Below are 20,117 nucleotides of genomic sequence, written 5' to 3' on the forward strand. Positions count from 1 at the left end.
TGTGTGGAGACAAGACAGCAGCCACCCAGACACTTAATGACTCCAGACACACTGGAGAGGGATTCGGAAATGTGCATGATCCGGGGAAAATCAGTGAAAAAGAGAAACCGAACTGGGCCCTGTGAGCCGACAGGAAGTGTCCTTAATCCCAGGAGGACTTCACTTCTTTCAAATAGCCAGAGAGAAGGCAGGGGGCCAGGAGAGAAAATAATAGCCACTATTCAGCAACAAAATGAGGGATAAATGGAGGCAGGCAGGCAGGCAGTTTTAATCATTTTAAGAATGCCTTCTAATCTGAGTTGGGACCAGTCCCCGAGCCCCACTCTCCTTATTTCTGAAATGGGGTCATACTATTTAATTTGCTGTGAGGAGTGGGGATAATGAACTTAAGAGGGCCCCCGTGAGCGCGCTGTAAATCGTGCGCCTGTCACTGACTTCTCACAGGGCGCTCCGGTCCTTGCGAGTGGTGCCCTAAGGGCGTAAAATGATCCTTGGCACTGACTGGCTATGAGCAGGTGGTACCCCGAAAAATCAGACTAGCCTCCCCACGGGATGATCCGGCAAATCGGAGACCCACCCAGGGACCAGGAGCAAACCCAGAATCTGACAGAGAAGGGAGGGTGGGCAGAGGGATTTCTGCATCGCTGGTCTGACAACACACTGAGGAAGCAGCACAAACGGCAGGTCAAGGATCAGACCCCAGGCTGTGCATTGGGGCTGTGTGTGTGACACGTGCCGGGAGGGGCTTGCCTGGACCAGCTGCCATAGCACACTGCCGTTCCACTAGGAGTTGGTCTTCTGAGTCTCCTTCCTTGGTGGTGATTAGCTACTGAAGCGTGTGTGTGTGTGTTTAGTGCATGTTAAGGTCCCGGAAATCTATTCTTGCCTTATCCTGCGTGTGTTATACCATCATCCCCCTCTGACCCAGTCTCCAGGTGAGCATCCTAAACCCCACACGGGCCCAGATCATGCTCCCTTGCCCGGAGTACTTCATGGTTGCCTGTGGCCGACAGAAAAAAAGTAAACACCTAAACATAGCTAACAAGGCTCCCTGACGTGGCTTCTGTCGACCTCTCTGGTCACACTTTCTACCTTGGTCCTGCAATTTGGGCACTTGAACATTGGCCCCGGAGTCCCAGGGTGCATTGCGGGTTCCTCAGCCCTCTACCACCACTCAGGCTCTTGGCTCTGGCTAGAGTGACCACCCTGTCCTCTCCCCCTCCTCTACCCCCTGCCTTTTTCCTGGTTGGTTCCTACCCATCCCCAAACTTTTTATTTTTAAAAATACCTTCCTGAATGCTGCTTCAGTTCCTGTAGGGGAGTAAGCAACCAACCAACCAAAGAGCAGGTAAAAGATAATGACTCTCTGTGGAATAGCCACCTTCCTGAAGAAGCCCTGTTCTCATTTCCATAGCGCAGTCACTGCCTCCTCCAAGGAGCCTTCCCTGACTGCCATTCCCCAGGTTCTGGAGCTCTGAAGGAGGACTGAGTTTCCTGAAGACAAAAAGCTAGGAACATTCCTTTTTGTGCCTCTTTACGCAGCCGAGAACCAAATACATGGGTGTCCATGGAATGTTTGCTGACTCGACCTCCACTTAGACAAAAGCACGATGTGCTCAGCTCACGAGCCCTTCCAGAGGCACCCATCAGGGCTGCACAAGCCCCACGCAGCTCCAGTCAGAGGGCTCTCCACTCCTGGGCTGCCTCCCAGCCTGGAGGGCAGCGGAGCTCCATGGGGGCTGGGATCCCTGGTGATGGAGTGAGGGCTACCAGGATGTTTATCCTGCTCTTTTCTCAGGACCCCAGAGCCTTCCTGCAGTCAGGGGCTCCTGCGATCCAGGTGAGGCCAGAGCCATGCCTGCATGTCAGGCAGGTGCTTGCAGAGGTAGAGTCGGCCACATCCTGAGTTCCCCTCCCCTCCCCTCCCGAGGAGCTTTGTTCAGAACGCAGCTTTGATTCTCTTGGATTATTCAAATGTTTGTATTTTACACACATGATCAAAATCCCGAGTCCGTTTACATTCCCTCTGATCGCCAGAGATTGCTTGAGGCTCAATCTATGCCTCAACTCAACAATGAAAGACCCAGCGACCTCCACATCTGCTTTCTAATTCTAGCCTGCCGGTTCTGACCTTCCTTTCTGATGTGCACCATATATGGTCCAAACTTTTTATCTTTAAAATATCTTCCTGCATGCTGCTTCGGCTCCTTTAGGGGAATAAACAACCAACCAACAAACAGGTGAAACACTGAGTCCCTCCAGGTAGACCCTGAACGTGAGCCTGACTATCCATCCACAGGGGCTTTCTCTGGAATTTCAGGAGATGGCAGCAGTGTCTATTCGGAGTCACAGTCACCAGCCTCCCCGCTGTGGCAGCACCTTTTCCTGATGTGGCTCTGTGCCACTGGACAGGAAAGGACTCCATTTCCCAGAGTGCACTGGCCCTGGGCAGCTTCCTGCTCATAAACCTGATTGGGGGTGATGTTGGCTCCTTCCTTACCTTTATTCCTTGGCCGAGGCTTTCCAGGGAATTGATATCCAGCCCTTCCTTGCAGGCCTGCAGGCAGGAAATCACCTTCTGACTCTCCATCTTTCCAGGGCGGATGGTGAGACTGGCCAGGCTGCCGTGGAAGAACTGGGCAAACCGCGGCTTGGTGACTTCTCCTCCTGGAAGAGAAAGAAGCGCTGTTGTTTCTGTGGGGATGGGGGATGAAACGCCACTCCAAGGCACCGCCTGGCTCTGGGGCCAAGAACACAGTGACTGTGTCCCTTACACCTGAACTTTTCCTTCCAGGTGGTGAGCTTGGTGGCCAGGTTCTCAACAAGAGGATGTAATAGGCCGCCAAGGCCGTGACACTCCCAGCTGCACCTGGTTTAGGAAGCCTGGAATCTGTGAATTTTAAAATAGTTACTTTCAGAGACACACACTGTCTGAGAAGACAGGAGGGAAGAGGAAGCTGCCGTTGATTCAAAGTCTGCTGTGCGCCGGGGGGTGTGCAAGGGACTTCACCTGAGTAAGCCTTCAAAGATGGGATCGTTGTTTCCAACGGACACCTGAAGAGTCCCTGACTCAGGAAGGTTGAGGGACTTGCCCCAGGACACACAGCTGAACGCTGGAGCTGGTACTCTCGTCCTGGCCTGTCTGGCTCCCAAGCTGGCGTTTGCTCCCCTACGTTCCACTAAGAAGCGGACAGGGACTGAGGAATCCCAGAAAGCCCACACACCAATAGGCGCTGGCTCTCTTGCAATGAGGTGACTTCACATCAGCTCACATTCAGGTTCTTTGGCTGATATGGACGTCCTTGATTCGGATCTACTTCCGACTTTCTTCTCCTGTTCTCTACTGACTGAGCCGAGTCCTGTCTGAGCTGGGGGCCACTTCTCAGCACACGAAATTGTCCAATGTGGCGTATGTTGCAAAGCCAGCCTGGAAGTTACCTCCTTGTATTTTCTCCATGGTTTTCCAAATCACTCCCCACCTCCCCAAGGTCTATTTGGATCCTCACCTCCACTGGGAGGCCTTCCCCACTGACTTCACGGAGCTCAGACCCCTTCCTTCTCTGGGCAACCTACTCCAACACACTTAACCTTGATCTTGCTCAGTCCACAGGGGACTCTCAACAGATCTGGCTTTGAGGAATGACCTGAGGTGGCCATGGCTTGAGGTGGCCAATTTGGGGCCTTCTGTTCTGGGCTGTCAAAGCCCCCATGGATAATATGCCCCTCCAAGTCCTTAGCACACGCCTGCCCCAGCAAAAGGGCACTTTTGTTGACCTGCAGGAAGAAGGTGTGAGCTTGGTATGAACAGCAAAGCTGCCACTACCAGGGCATCCAGATGGTCATCCCCCAACTGGGTGTGGACTATGTTTCTAACACCTGTGAAGCCCTCAACATACATTCTATTATTGAACCTTCATCAGACTCTTGGGAGGTGGGTACTCTTCTATAGTTACAGGTGAGCAAATTCAGGCTTAGAGAGGAGGAACAAGTGACCCAAGAACACAAAAGTAGGAAGTGGTGAAGTATGTGCCTCAGTGTGAATATATCCATCCAGGGAGGCCTCCTGGCGGCGCTGGCCAGCCTGGTCCAGTGAAGCTCAGAGAGCCCATTCAGCAGCTCCATCCTTAAAAACCAAACTCTGCAACTCTTTTGAATGCAAAGACATTTTTCTACGCATTCTCTTCTCTCAGCAAAGCATCCACGTTCTATATTTTTGACTCAGAAATCCCAATCTGTGATGTACTCTATTTATCAGTGATGTAGCTCCAGGAAATCAATTCAATTAGCATTTTGCAATAGGAGGCCAGCATAAAATTTGAAATATATTTGCACTCAGGGGTTGTTGTGAGGCAGGACTTTAAAATATAATGGATACACTGAAAATCTCTTTTTACTATCTAGCCCAGAGTGACTGCAGACACCACATGGCTCCTCTGTTAATATTTAGATATAAACATACTCATGAATTATCTTAAGAAAAAAAAAAAACCAACCTGATTTCTAACACACAGGACCTCCGCTCAGTCTTTGGGAACATGATGTTGGGTTCCTGAGGCTAGATCTGCACACAGTTAAAAGCGTTTGCTGTACGCCTCCCCTTCTGTTAGATTCGGTTCATTGTAAGATGTGGACCATGCTCTCCAGGAGCTCACATTTAGTTGGGAGAATAAAATGTAGAAACTGGGACCATATAAAAGAGCAAATTGCCAATAGAATAGATGGTTCAAGGCTGAGCGTGATTAATTTTCAAAAAAGTGATGTAGATAATGTGGCCAACAGATCACAGAGGGGAAAAATAATAGCCATCATTTATGAGGTCCTTAAAACACGGTGAGTTCCTTCCTAAACAAAATATACTATTTTGTTTAATCCTTAAGTGGTAAGATAGTATGTTTGAGATCTTAGCCTCTATTCTTTTAATTTCTCCCCTCTGCCTCCCTCTCTGGCTTCTGCTCATCACCACAGGGAGGGCTGTGACAGGGAGATGGGTATGGATCAACATTCAGGGGAAAATAGAGGAAGAAACTTTGGATTCCCCCAGACAAGGAAGTGATTCCCCAGGCAGGGGTGTGTGGGGGAGGGTAGACCACAGAGATGCAGGGGGAGGGCACCTGAGCCTGACACTGGGCTGAGCGCTGACGGGTGTGTGATGTTGGGAGGGGACGCTGGTCTGGGCATCAGGGCGGAGGAACAGATGCTCTTACGGAGAGAGCATGAGGAGCAGAGGAGATAGTTCTGTGCCTCTAAGTAAGGCAAGGAGACCCCGAGAAAGCTGCCAGTCCTGAAGCACCACTAGTGACTGAGGACCAGAGAGGTGAGCACCCCTTGGAGGTCCCCTCACCACCCAAACATCATATAAATCCCCCTGCAATCAGCTGGCACCCTAAGGAAGCGGCAGGACTCTAAATCTGCGAAGGTTAAGTCCCTACTCAGATGGAAGAGGAACTTGAAATGATGGATGTGAAAAAAACACCTAATTTTTTTCCTTTGTGAATCCAGATTCTTCCCTGTTTCACTTACAACTCCTTTGACATGATGCTTTCAAAGTTAGGCTACTTGTCCAAGGCCATACAGCCAGGAATTAGTGAAGCCCAGATTCAAATTCAGGCCTTGCGTGCTCCCAAGCCCTTGACCTGCACGCCACACCATGAGATGTGGCCGGAAGGGCTCCAGCAGGATTTCTTGGGGGTGTCATAATTGGGCTGCTTCATAAAGATGGGGACAGGCTGGGACTGACACCTGCCAGGAGAATGGCCAGTTCTACTGGGCTCTGTGGACAATGAATGAGTTCAGCAGCAACTCCCAGCGACGTGTGCCAGGTCTGCTGGGAAAAACAGCCTTTGGCGAGTGTGATCTAACACAGTCAGTCTCTTCGGAGCCAGAGTTTGCACTGGGAATGGGTCCCCCTCGGCTTTCTTTCAAGCGAGAGGTGGGGCCCACGCACTCTAAAAAGAGCTTTTGAATCATTAATGTTCCCTTTCCTTTAAGGGTGAGTCAAGGATCAATGCGTGCGAGCGTCCTAGGTCTCCTCCCTTTGCAGAGTGTGGGCCGGTGCGGCTGGCCTTTCCTTTCCTGCTGTCATTCCCATAGCTAGTTAGTCAGACACACCCGGGAAGGGCTGGGGGCCACGCTCCCTCTTGCTCCAGTCGGATGCTGCTCTGTGCGTGGCTGGTTGGTGGGGACGCCTCTCCATGAACACAGTTTCATGGATGGCTGGGTATCAGTTTTGAGCAATGCAAATGGTGAGACAATCTGAAATCTTGTTCTCTCTCATTTCCTCATTTCAGCGATGGAGACGTCCACAGAAACGCAAAGGCCAAGTGAAGTGTGTAATAGACCCCTATGAGCCGCAGCTTAAACACTGTCCACACGACACCAGGGGGTGGCAGCTGTAGGTCGCGGGCAACTTGTGGAGACCGATGATCTGCCATCATGGCTGGCCAAGACACATTCTCAGTAGGCCTTCCCAACCCTTCAGTGTTTACGTATCCACTCTCTAACCTTTCCAGCAAACATTTATATAGCATGTTCTAAGTGCATAAAGCATACAGCTCAGGATTGACCTCGACAGTCAGCTCCCTGTGTACCTACATTCATGCGGGAATGAATGGAAGGGCCCTCGTATGTCACCAGTAAATCTCCTTCATTCTCCTGGTGAAGAACTGAGGAGCACAGCGGCAAGACACCGTTTTCAAAGACCCAGAGCAGATACAACACCAGCAGCAGCGAGGATTCGGGATCCTCCTCTTCAGACGCCAAACTCCCCTTCCTGAGGTCTGGTGTGTATTCCTAGGTCCCTTTCTGCCAGACACTAAAATGAGTGCAGACACGTGAAGTACATGCCTTCATTTAATCAGCTTGGTCTAATGTAGTACAAGTTATCTTAATGAAGTCTGTGTTGAAATTATTCTCCATCCCTAGGGTCTGAGCTCTGCAAGGAGGAGGCACGTGCTAAACCTGACAGGCCTGTGCCTACCTTCAGCCCTCAGCTTGACTTCGTATGCTCTGTGGGGGAAAATGCCCAGAAAGTTGGGGCAAATGATTCACCCCCAGGTTCCGGAACCCTCTGCCTTCCTTCCTTGGCTATGAAACACCATCTGGCTTCCCATGACCCTAGAAGCAGAGGTGGGGTCGCAGCATAAGGAAGGCTGGGGGCTGTGGTGGCACAGACCTGGGTGCAAATGCAGACTCTTTGCGACCCTTGCCAAGGATCTAAGTCTCAGTTATCCCATCAGCAAGATGGGGACTGTAACCATCCCACGCCGCCTGGGTGTTAAAGGAAAAGGTGCCAAGAGGTGAGCACAGCGCAGGAGCTCAAAGGGGCAGCTAGTCAAGTGGCATGAAGAGCCAGGGAACTCCTGGGTAGGGTTGCACCATGCGAGTTTCTCCATCTCTCTTTTCAGTGGCCTTTCTCCCTTTTTTTCCTCCCCTCTGGTGTGTCCTTCAGAGAAGCGAAAATGATACTGTTTTTACTCTAAGGCCCTTGCCAAATATTCTAATTAATATAATGTTCAAAATAAGATACAGTTAGAATTATAACCCAATTATACTGTGTTTCCAGGCATGAGTCACTGAATTTTAAAGCTGATTTAATGCGCATTCCCTTTAAACCAATGCACGCTCGTGTCAAATTAATTCCAGGGCCTAGAACAATCTTCCCTTGATTTTTAAATACAGACAATGCTGAGAGACCCCCTGTTAATCATTCCTGTGTGTTGGACCATGACCCACACATACACTTGCGTCAAAACAGCCTGGGAAATGGGCTGTAACTAAACAAACGTTAACTATTGACCTCCTCTAGGTGCTGGAGCGGGGGAAGGGGAAGAGAGGAGCATCCGGGAGAGCAGACGGTCCTGGCCTTCTGCAAACTCATGGCCTAGAAGGGGATGGAGATCTATATGAATAGCTCCGGTGGGATCAACCGGAGCACTTGTATGCATGCATGTAAGCATGACCAATGGACACAAGACGCTGCGGGGAGGGGGTGAGAGCATGTGCCAGGGGGCCAGGCTGAGGGAAGGTCAATGGGGAAAAAAAGGAGACATATGTACTACTATTTGTAATACTTTAAACAATAAAATTAAAATAAATAAATAAATAACTCCAGTGGGATGTTTTCCAAAGCGCGATCCTGGGCCACTACTCCACAAAGGGCAGCTCCGCAGTGAGAGAAGATGAAGGAATTTAGCCTAAGAAATGTCAGACTGGTTGCTTTATTGGTGGGCTTTGGAGAGCTTTTAATAAGCTAACAGGCGCGGTGACTCTCAAGCTTGACCCTGGCCTCCTGGTGGACGGGCCCCTGCGGCACCAGAGCCGCTTCAAGCCGCCTGTGGGAAATGCCACCTGAACGCAAGGCAGGCTGCGCTGGCACGTGCCTCCTCCTTGCAGAGCTCAGACCCTAGGGATGGAGAATAATTTCAACACAGACTTTATTAAGATAATTTGTACTGCATTAGGCCAAGCTGATTAAATAAAGGCATGTACTTCACGTGTCTGCACTCATTTTAGTGTCTGGCAGAAAGGGACCTGGGAATGCACACCCGACCTCAGGAGCACGTGCGGTTCCCATCCTCCCCCGACTCAGGATCACGCGCTCTCATTCCTGCAGCTCTCAGGGCTATTTCTGCCTTTCACCCCTTTTTGTCCATTCCGATTCTTTGCCTTGGCTCCTCCCAAACGCCACAATGGGGGTTCTGTGTGTGTCCCTAACAGGTTCCAATTTATAGAACCATCCCCTTTTCTACCTCCTGCTGCTTTTCTCGTTAAGTAGGGGTGAGACTCAGTAAGACCAGGCACTAGGGTAGAGAAACCAGGGGGATGTCACGGTCAAGAGTGGGCAAAGCTGGACACCCTAGGAATGCCGAGGCTCAGGATGCTGGAGGAGAGTCCCCAGTGGAGGGGGATGAGGTGGTCAGTAGGGACATCTGTGATGAGATCTACCAAGACGACCAGGCACAGACTCTGAGGACCAGGCAGGCTCTAGGGGTTCAGGGAGCTGGGCTGTGGCTTCTTGAGGAGGTGCCATGTTTCAACATTTTGTTAAAAGTACTCTTGCCCAGATGCTGTTACAATAGATAAAACAGCTGCTCTGGCTGCAGTGTGGGAAGAGGTGCCCTGAAGTGTCGCCTGCGGGGGGCATCTCCCTAAAACCCCAGGGGCCCCCGAAGGCCCTGGTCTGGCACAATCTGCAGCCTTGCTGGCTCACTCCCCTGGAAGCTGGGTTAGAGGACCTGGGTGCTTGGGCCCAGTTAACGGGTCCGGGGTGAAGCAGATGTGAGTGTACCATTTTTATTATGTATGAGTAGAACTTGAATGTTTGTTGTTAGAAGTGGATGAGTAGGAGATAGAAGGAAAAGGACAAATTCGTCTTTAAATGATCCTCTCCCAAGGCCTGACCCAGAAAAAGACAAGGAACCTGGTCTTTGTTTACAGGCAGCAGTTTCTGAGTCTGCGCAGACCGAGTGTGGCCTCGAGGGAGGGTGTGATTCTGCCCTGAGAACCCATGAAACGAAGCAAAGAGGGGCTGGTGAGGGCGTGTGTATTGGCCCCATGGAGAAAGAAGGGCTCCTTTGTGACATGTGGCTCATCCTGACCACAATTTTTCCACAAATAAGGTATGCTATGTGCTCTAGGCTGTGCTGGTGACATTTCTTAAGTGTCAATGAACTTTCACATTTTTTAATTACTAGGAAAATACCAATAAAAATGAAGGTCCACTGATGACTTTGGCTTTAAATTCACTAAAAGAACACAGTAGGCTAATTGGAGCTGCAGAGCACTGCCCGGCCACAGTGCGAGAGCCAGCTCCCAGGGGCACCAACGAGCAGCTGCTACACAATAATTTCCATCCCCATCGTTCAGCCCCAATTGGACATTTCACAAATGGGAGCCAGTTCTCTTGCCAACCTTAAACGCACCTGAACAACTCCCTTCAATTGCAACCCCAATTGGAGGTCCACACAGAGGGCTTATGGTACCGAGATAAGTGGGCTCTGGAAGGTTTAGAAACATGCTGAGATGAGGGCTACAGTGTAGGCCATTAACTTCACAGCACCATGTCCTATTGAAAGAGCTTGGGATGTGTCCTTCCAAGACAATTGTGGCTCCGAGGAGGATATGAGCATTCATGCGAATCCAAGCTCCTTAATGAGGCAGCATGACATCCTACGGTCTGGTCTCAACTCTTTTTCCCAGCCTCTTCTCCACTCATTCTGGTGCATGTACATTCTAGTGATAAGGTACCCTGAGCATGACCGCATCAAGTTTCCCTGCCATGGCACAGGTTGTTGCCTTCCTTGTATCCCTAGTGAACTCCTATTCGTCCTACAAAGCCCAATTTTAAAGAGTCAAAGGATTTTCTCCGATGCTGAAAATTTATTAATGGATTGTCATTCCTCTCAGGGAAGATACCCAAATCTTCCCCAAGGCTCAAAATGTGCATGATCAGATTCGTGCCTACACCACAAGTTCTATTTTCCAAGGCTTGTTTTCTGACTACTCTTGAGCCTCAATGGCCTTTCTGATCTACAGGTGGAGCTGAGAGGGCAGGTCTGCGTGTGAGGGTTAGTCCTGGAGAAGCAGATCAAAGTCAGTGCATGCAAGGAGCCCTGGGGAGGCTGGAATCACAGAAGTCATAGAGCGCCCAGATCTTGCAAAGTGTCTGCCATGTTGAGTTTAAGTGCAAGGAGCAGAAAGCGGGTGGAGGAGGGGACCACAGATGGTTTCAAATTGTCACTTTCATTTGACTCAAACATGCCAAGCACACTGCATGTGCCCAAAACCTAACTCATAACAACTGTGAATTAGGTGTCATCCAAGTTTTATGCGTAAGAAAATAAAAGCTCAGGGAAGTTAGGATTTCTGCTGGGTCCACACAGCTGGTAAGTGGCAGGGCTGGGATTTGGATTTGACTCAAACTCAAACTTTTCTATTTCCAAAGCCTAAATTCTTTTTTGTTTGTGGGGGGGCCACGGAAGGGAGTATACAGCAGGGGATTAGCAAAGGGCGTGCAGCGTTCCTGTGGCTTTTCAGTTCCAGGGTTGTCAGACGTGTCAGAAGGTAAAGGGCTTATAGTGTTTGTGTCAATGTACATCAGCTCCTGCATTTTCCTAAACATGTAATTACATCAACTTAATGATCAACTAGCAATGGGGCAGTGAGCCACAGTGAAAGGAGGGCATGCTTTGAAGATGTGGGGTCAGGCTGACTTCATGGGGTGACGTGGGGTGACCTGTCAGAGCCTCAGTTTATCTACAGCTGTGACTAACAACACTTTCTGATGTGACTGTAGACATCCCATGTATGTAAAGAGTCTCCTTGCAACACTGGCTATAAAAATATCCACCAAGAAATGACATTAAGGACTTCCACTCACATTTAATTGGCCAAAGCAAGTCACATGACCACACCTAACTCCAACAAAGATTGGTCCTAACATCTATCTGGGAAGAGGACAGAAATACTCAGTGAATACCTTAGTAATCATTCTTTCTCTCACATTCTTGTAAAATAAACATATACTTTGTTTTAATGTTTGAAAACTTTTTTTTTTTTGTGGAATAGCTTTCAAATAAATTGTAATCAGATACAATATGAGAGCTATTTCTCAAGTGACAATTCTATCGTTAGATGTGGCCAGGATACTAGAGAAGGAAACACCTCACTGAGAATGGATTCCAGGGCCACAGATAGCCCTCCCCACCCTAGGGTAGAGGCCTGCAGAGCATTAGCCCAGAGGGATTTCAGAATTGCTATGGGCCAAAGACTGCTATATTTCTCAAATTCTTCCTCTTTCTTAGTGGAATTGTTTTTCAGTTATTCTGTCTCATTTCACTGTTGCATAGCGTGTGTGTGTGTGTGTGTGTGTGTGTGTGTAGAGGATAATGGTTATGGTTGTGAAAAATGATTCTTTCTATTAGTTCATATCTAGATCAAGTGAAGCCACATCTATACATCTATGCTGGGTATGGAATCTCCCAGGTATCTCATCCTGATGAAGAGATCACCAGGAATCACTCAGAAAGCCTGGACACTGAGCTGGGAGCCAGTAACAGGTGGGACTTGGGGTTGTCTCATTTAGGGAAGGGTGGTTGGTATTTTTTTTAATGTGGGAAGGACAGTCAAAAAATATCTGTTGACTAGGTGGACAGTCTGTGGTTCTCATTAATGCTGTTCATAAAATATTTTTGGTTTTTTTTCCCAGCCACATTATAGATTTCACTTCCCTGTCCTTCAGTATGGCCATATGACTTGCTTTGGCCAATAAAAGGTGAGTAAAAATGACTGGTGTCACGTGTAGGTGAAAACTTCAAGAGCTTGGGCTTTCTTTTTCTTCTTCCTCAGTATCCAGCAGTGTGCCTGCCCTGTCTGCTTGGGATGCAGATGAAGTAAAAGCAGAGAAGAGCCTCCATTGATTTGCAATGAACATGAAGCAAGAATTATTTTCAGTAACTGAAAATCGGGGCTTGCTTGTCACTGCAGTACCACTTAGTCTATTTTTGATTCAAAGAGATCATATTAATTCTTTATGAAATCACTTTTTATTTTGGTGGGATTGTTTTCCTACCCAGCGAGCATGAAAGTAGACAGCAGTGGTTATTACTGGCCTTGTAGAACTGGGGGCAGGTTTCCAGTGCAGGCTGGGTGACAGAAATCCAGATATGGTCTCTGAGGACCATTAAGGAAAGTCATGGTAAGGTTCATGGTCAGGACAGGAGTAGGACCCTCATATAGTATGGGAAGTATCCAGGCTATGCTCCAAAGTATCCACAGGCTGGCTGTAGTGCTGGGTAGGGCATCGAGCCACACCAGGGGGCCATCGCTCTAGCACAGCTGTGCTCAGTGACTAATGATTCCTGTGCAACCTCTGAGTCAGTGCCTTGCTATACTAATTAGTTTCATGGACTCTTGCCAGATGACAGTCTCTCTTTCCTGGTATCCTAGGGAATTCTGACATACTGAGGAAACTCTCGTCAAGTTCTATTGAAATGATTAAGGAACTTTTTACTATCATGTGACATATGTCAGACATCAAGTAGGTGACCTCAGCTCAAAAACACATTTTCTTTCCTTGCCTCGTTCATGCTTTGTTTCCTTCCTGGGTTTTGTATTCCTGCTCCCAGAGCTGCACTACCAGTACATGCACTGACCCCATCGTTTATTGCATGGATCTCTCCAGAACTCACTCTTTGTTCCAGAGGGGCCCAGTCTCCTCTAGCTCACCCTTTGGTTGGCTGGTCTTCTGAAAGCATATTCTTATGTCAGAGCCCACCTCTCCCTTCAGTCCTCCATGGTGAATGGTCCAAGTCACAAACCTTAGTATTTTCACAGGATCCATCACCATGAGGTGGGTCATCGCAAAGGACTAATCTGCTTATTTGGGGAGTGTTTTCCTTCCCCTCTGCTCTCTCACTGGTACTTCCAAGCACCACAGCCCTTACGAGAGCAAAAACAGAGTCCAAAGGATCTGAGTGAGAGAAAGAAGGGTTACATGCCTGTTCTTAGGAGAGCTGCTTTTCCTGATTCCAAACAGAAGACTAGCCTGGGTTTGTGTGTTGGAGGAAAGGAAGTGAGAAGGGAGCAGAGAGCTTTGAACTTGAGAGTGGCCTCCCATGGCCTCATGCTTGTGGGAAATTCATTGCCCACAGCTCTGTGACTTCCATGAACAGAGGGCTGGGACTTGGGCAACTTGTGTGGCCAATGTGGTACTTTAGAGAGCCAACTGGCCATTTTGATACAGGATTCTGTATTCAACCTTTTCCTATTCATAACCCAGTCTGAAACTGGCTAAGGTTCCAGAACAATAAAAGGCATTAGCAACTCAGAGGCAACCATGGAACTGCTCATGATGATCTAAAGTTAAAATCTGGTTTCAAGCTAAGTATTTTATTATTACACAAGCTTAGTGTCTATGAATCCATATTTTTATAAGTCCTGTTTTATTAGTAAGTGATAGTACATTTTCTTGGCCAATTCCAACACCATTTGCTATTCCCTTTTCTCTATCAGTACCTTCATAGATTGCACACAGATGGGCCAGGGAGAAGGACTTGAGTTAGGATTACCTTGCCAACATGCGCCGACCGTAAGTTGCATGGCTATGTGAGATGGATGAATGGGCCAATCGTTGGTCACCAGGTAAGGTTCATATGTTGCTCCATCCATGTATAAGGTAACCACAGGAAACTCCACATTGATGACATAGTAATGCCACTCTTTGTCACAAATCTAATGAAAAGAAAGAGAAGCAACACTTAAAATTGAATATGCAATGAAATAGCAAACAGGCTTTTATTCGAATTATCAAGAGTGGAGAAGGCATTTTTGGGTCAACAATTTTTATTGCAAAGAACTCAATGAACATAGTGATTGATAAACACTGAAGTTATACAAGCTCACATCAAACAGGATGGGGCAAACCATGGGGTAGAGGAATGCCTGAGAATGCAATCATCAGGCAAACATCTGAGTGAGGGCAGGTCACGTAATTACCAGCTATATAGGCTGGAAAGCTCTTGGTGGACAGGTGGGGCAGTGTCAGCTTAAATTTGCTTTGTATAAAATGTTTCTTACTAGAGAAAAATTAAATTGAAATTATTTTTCTAAGTTTGGGGATAGATGAAGCTATAAAAAGAAACATGCTAGATCAAAAGTAGAAATGAAGATGGAGAAGGGCATGAGAAAGGCAAAAAAAGAAGAAGAAAATGAAAGAGGAAAGAATTAGGAGTAAAAAAGGAGTAAGAGAAAAGGCAATGAACATGGGAAGAGGAAGAGGGAGGAGACGCAGAAGAAAAGGAACCCCCCGATTCCTTTGTCTCTGTGTGAAGCTTTGCCTGGGGTGCTGTTGTAATCTCATGCTCTGTTTAACTCAAGCAAAATCCCTTCTGAGAGAGACAGTCTTCCTTCAGAGGACTCGGCCTTGTCCTACCTTGGGGCACCTGGGGAGGCTCAGAAGGACCACAGATAGGCCCTCCTGGCCTGGGCGTGGTCCTCCTGACCACTAAGACTTGTGGTCTTAGGGCTGGGAACCAAAACTGAACCCTAGTCGGTGGGTAGGAACACTGGGGACTGGGAGGGAGTCACAGTTCCTGACCTCAAGGGGCTGAACCCCCAGCAGGCTCCAAAATGTTAAACCAAGATGGGGGTATTTTGGGGAAGGAAGATCGGAAGCATAAAAGAAAGAAAGGCTGAGGAACAATGCTCCCCTCGAATCCCGAGTGAGTGCCTTGGAAGTCACGGTAGACTTTCTCTCTTCCACACTCCCTGTCCCTGCCCTCCCTTGGCGCCCCACCGAGTCCATCTCTGAAATGTCTCCCATCTGTATCCTCTTGTCTCCATGGCCCCTGCCATCTGTGGCAGCAGAGACAGATGAGTTCTGCGTGAAGGTGACCCCAAGGTGAGGGCATCAAAGCCCTCCCACATCCCACAATGGATTAAACGCGCTGTTTCTCATGAATAGATAACACCAATGGGGACGCTAAATGATCTTTTCCCTTTCATTTTGCAGTAAGAATTTTTCCTTAATGTTCTTTTTATATTGTCCTATCTCATGTCTCAGAAAATTGCTCCTTTTGAAGCCCATTAGGCTGATAAAGCCTGATGAATATTTTAGGGGTCCGTGGAAGATAAGCAGAAGGGGCCCAGGCAGATTCTCCAAAGTCCTGTTACGCTCCACTGACTGTACAGCCCAGCGCCTGTTACAGCTCACCAGAGGCCCTAACCCAATTACACTCCCCTCCTGCTCCAGGCTCGACACCAGACGCTGGGCGGGGTGCAGAGCCCACAGGCTGGGCCTGTGTGACTGGGTGGGCCTGCTGCAGGCGTGTAGATGTGGCACAAAGGAAGACCTGGAGACAGAGTCTAGGGGTGATGGGAGAGTGAGGGACGAGGAAGAGGAAGCATCAATCTGAGGAGGCCCAGTGCACCCTGGACGTGAGGTTTGCAACAGCCAGGCAGCAGATTCCAGAACCTGGACTATGGTTGACATCCAGGGATGTCCTCTGAGGCATCAGGAAACCTCTGGTCAGCTCAGAGTGCAGAGGGACCCTGACATACCCCGTGCCCTTTGAAATGTAGGCAGAGCATGAGCATCAACCAGGCAGCCCTGGGGGTCGCCCCTATCCTGGCTGCCACCACCCCCTCCCCGAGGACCACCCTCTGGAGCATGACTGCCCTGTTGGATCCATGTGCCCGCTGCCCCTACAGCACTCCACGTCTGCCCACGCTGGTAGGAGGGTGGTCCGCTGGCTCCCTTTCTTTCATAACACTTATCACATCTGCGTAGGATAGTACAAAAAGTTCCCAAGGGCGAAGTGAGATAATTCCATAGCTCAGCTGCAGCAGCAGCCCCTCCCAGTAGTACATCTTTCCTAGGCACCCCGCCCAGCTTTTCTTTTTTTTTTTATTGCTTAAAGTATTACAAAGAGTATTACATATGTCTCCTTTTTTTCCCCCCGCCCTTGACAATGCCCTGGCCTCCCCTACCCCCCAGTGTCTTATGCCCACTGGTTATGCTTATATGCATGCATACAAGTCCTTCGGTTGATCTCTTAACCCCCCCCTGCCCCCCCCCCCCCCCCCCGCCCTCCCAACCTCCCCGGCCTTGCTGCTGTAGTTTGACAGTCTGTTCGAGGCAGCTCTGCCTCTGTATCTATTTTTGTTCATAAGTTTATAATGGTCTTTATTATCCAGAAATGAGTGAGATCATGTGATATTTTTCCTTCACTGACTGGCTTATTTCACTTAGCATAATGCTCTTTTCTGAAGTGTGAATCGCAGTCCCAGGGGCTGTCTGCATAAAACAGTGACCTTGTACAAGCAGCCTCCTTTTACGTGAATTTCCCACTTCATTAGCATATCCAAGACTCCCAGCAGCCTCACCCTATGCGCCTGCCATAACTTTCCCACCTTGCTGGAAATGGGCCTTTCTGCTTATAGCATCCCTGAAAACAAAACCATAGCTGGGAAGGCTTGTTTGGATCACCTGCACAAACCATTTGGAAGTTTGCTGCTTTTAACATCAGCATTAAAATGCCTTCACCAACTTCATTTTACATGGCAGTATAATATGGATATGCTATAATCTACTTAAATGTTCCCAATTATCAGGTATTCATATGCAACTGCAATTATAAATGATACTGCAATGAATTTCTTTGTGTATAAATATTTGTCTGCATATCTGATTAAATCCACAGGAATGATTCCTGGAAGTGGAATTACTGGGTCAAAGGTCGGAGGTATTTTGTAGGCTCTTGGTACATATTGTCAATTTTTTTTTCCTGCAAAGGGTTGTGCCTTAGACTCCTCTGCCCTCAGAGTAGTGCATTGCACCCTTACTACATTAGGCATTAAAAAATAGAAAATCCTGGCCGTTTGGATTTTATGTGGGTCACAAAAGATGGCAAGAAGGATAGTATCCAAGGTCAGAAGGGAAGGGCCTCTGGGAGTGGGGAGCAGCCTGAGTCAAGACTCCGAGGTGTGAATGATTAGAAACTTCCCCCGTCAGCTTCTAATTGGGCATCCAAACAGGCCTTTAGCTCAGCCTAGCTTTATGCCTGCGGACTCCTCGCACCAAGTAATCTATGAAGGCAGCTAAAGGAAATGCCTAATTAGGGTTTCATAAATGTGGATTTACGATCAAGAAGAAAACCCGTATTAACCCTTGGCTAGAACTGCAGGGAAAAACCACAGCTGAAAAATGATCGAGCCAGGAGGAGGCAGAAGTCAATGTGTCAATGCATAGCTCAACCGAGAAAGAAGGGGAGTAGGCAGAGTTCTTTCCTGGGGGAGAGGACTTTAATTCCCGATTGTGACTCGCTGGAGAATGCAGCCGCACCAAGCATGTCCAACGTCATCCCCTGGTGCCCAGAGCCTGCCCTGGACCAAAGACCCCCTGCTCTCTGACCCGCAGGTGTGCTCCTGAGGGGGGTGGGGCTGCTTAGCTGGGAGTGAATCAGAGACCAGAGACCCAGGAGGCGTTGTAGCAGGGCCATGTCAGAGGAGGTCTGAGTAGGGGGTAGGCTGGTACTCCAGGGTGAGTCAGGGGCCAGGGAAGCCTTTGCGAGAGGGGAGAGCAGGCTGGGCGGCTGAGGGGTTGGCCCAAATGTCCTTTAAATGCCACATTGAAGTTCTGAGTTGGTCCCCGCCGTTCAAGGCGAGGTGCATTTATGTACCAACCACTGTGTGCGAGGGAGCGCGCTAGGGGCTGCACAGGGCGCAGTGCTTGTCAGACACGTGCTTTGCCTTCAAGGGCTTCAGTCTCATGGCATCAAGTACACAAAAGACTCCAGCGGAACGGGAATGGAGATGAGAGTGATAGACAAGACGCAGAGCACTGTGAGGCCCCAGGGAGGGGAAAGAGGGCTTCCGGCAGGGAGAAGGGGTGTGTAGGGTGGATATGGAAGGACTGTTAAGATGCCACTCAGAATAGACGGCAAGCACAACATTCCAGGTGCATGGAGCAGGCACCTTTTATTCCTTGAATCACCCATCTCGCTTTTCTACTGCCAGGGAAAGTACTAGGTTGGGGCATGTGGAGGCTCACGCATTCATTCGCTTCTGCAGATGTTTACTGAATGTGCATCCTGCTCTGTGAATGAAAGAAAGCACTTGCTTTATGGAGCTTCCAGTCCAGTCACAGAATTGACAAAACCCTTGTTGTGACTCATGCCTGCACAGGTTTTTCAAGGTCCCAGGTTCACCCTGTGGAGGAGGGGGCATCTGATTGCACTGGCAGGAGGACAGGGGCAAAGACACAGCTGGGAGGGTCAGGTTGGCTTGGGAAAGGTGAGGAGTGGGCGATGAGGCTGCAAGGGTAGATGTGGAACTGAACCCCGAGGAGGTGGTCTACTTCTATTCTGTAGGCAACGGGAGATCTGGGTGTTTCCGGGCCAGAGGAGGAGGGTGGTCGTCATAACAACAATGAATCTTAGAACACATTTTTCCATTTTGAAGCAGCTTTTCAGATTCCTGATCCTATTTAATCCTTGCTGCAATCTTACAAAGTAGGAGGGCCAGCTGTGTCTTAGGCACCTTTGGAAATAAAGGGAAGAAATGACATGGTTTCTAATCTCAAGGAATTATAAGAGTAGGTGTAACACACACCCCCCCACTGTGTGTCTTTCCATTTCACACACAACCAGTGGCTCAGCTCCACATACTCACTACACACACACACACACACCCCCTCACAGCAGAGGCTGATCTCTTACGTGATGCACTTGTATGTCGTTGTCCCTGAATGGCCCCACTTGATGTTCTACAGGCTTTTCAAACTCACTGTGTCCAACACTGAGTTGAACACCCTCTGTGTCCAGCCTCAGCTCCTCCTCCTCCTGGATCCCCCTCAGCGAATGATTCCTCATCTGGCCTGTCGTCCAAGCCAGAACACTGGGCATTGTTTGGGACACCCCGACTCTTTCTCTCCCTCTAGTTAACTTACTGCCAAGTTCTGACGATGCCTCTCTTGTCCATTCTCACCCCTCCACCCTCACTGCTACTCAGAACTTACAATATGTACCAGAGAGGGGTGAGGTTGAGAAAGTGTGTCGGGGACAGGCTACTGCAAGGTGGAAAGCATTTATCAGGGAGCGAGGACCACTGTAGCAGGGAAACGGTGAGAAAGCTGTGGTGTGAGTGTGGGTGGAACAGAGCAAGCCGCCTGCTCGTGGCCAGCTGCCATGGGCCGGAGGGAGTGGCAGAATGAGGTGGGCAGGGCAGCAAAGGAGGGGCCAGAGGGGGTCCATGCAGGCCAGGCCTGTGGGTAGTGGGCTGGTGTCACACCTACTTTAGCGATTTCTGGGGAATTGTGTTCTGGATTTTGGGAAACTAATTGGACCTTCCTAATTCTGGGTCCCTACACTTGTTAAGTGAGGATATTAATCGTATATATGTCATAGGTTGATTGTGTCAATCAAGCTAAAATAAACCATACCCAATACTTAGCACATATTTTCAGCCTAAGCAGATAAGGAAACTCCTTTCCTTTTCCAAATACATTGAGATGTGGATAAAATGTAACAACAATAAAACAAAAATAAGAGCTGGGAAGAGAAATCCTTAGATATAAAAGCAAACAAAAGAAAAAAAACCAAAGTTGCATCTGAGAGTTGAAA

At 48.7% G+C, this 20,117-nt stretch overlaps 1 protein-coding gene across 2 annotated transcripts in view; it reads right to left on the minus strand.

Moving 5' to 3' along the window:
- The window catches only part of CLSTN2 (calsyntenin 2), a gene marked incomplete at both ends in the record, with an annotated part of 546,899 nt that overhangs the window by 18,780 nt on the left and 508,002 nt on the right, over positions 1-20,117 (minus strand). For both annotated transcript variants that reach the window (XM_081105871.1, XM_081105872.1), the window contains 2 exons: positions 2,501-2,667; positions 14,067-14,229. In XM_081105871.1, coding sequence (XP_080961997.1) covers positions 2,501-2,667; positions 14,067-14,229 — 330 coding nt within the window. The remainder of the gene's footprint in view (positions 1-2,500; positions 2,668-14,066; positions 14,230-20,117) is intronic.

The sequence above is a fragment of the Myotis nattereri genome (genome assembly GCF_964212035.1).
Source record: "Myotis nattereri genome assembly, chromosome: 14".
In the NCBI taxonomy this organism is placed as follows: domain Eukaryota; kingdom Metazoa; phylum Chordata; class Mammalia; order Chiroptera; family Vespertilionidae; genus Myotis; species Myotis nattereri.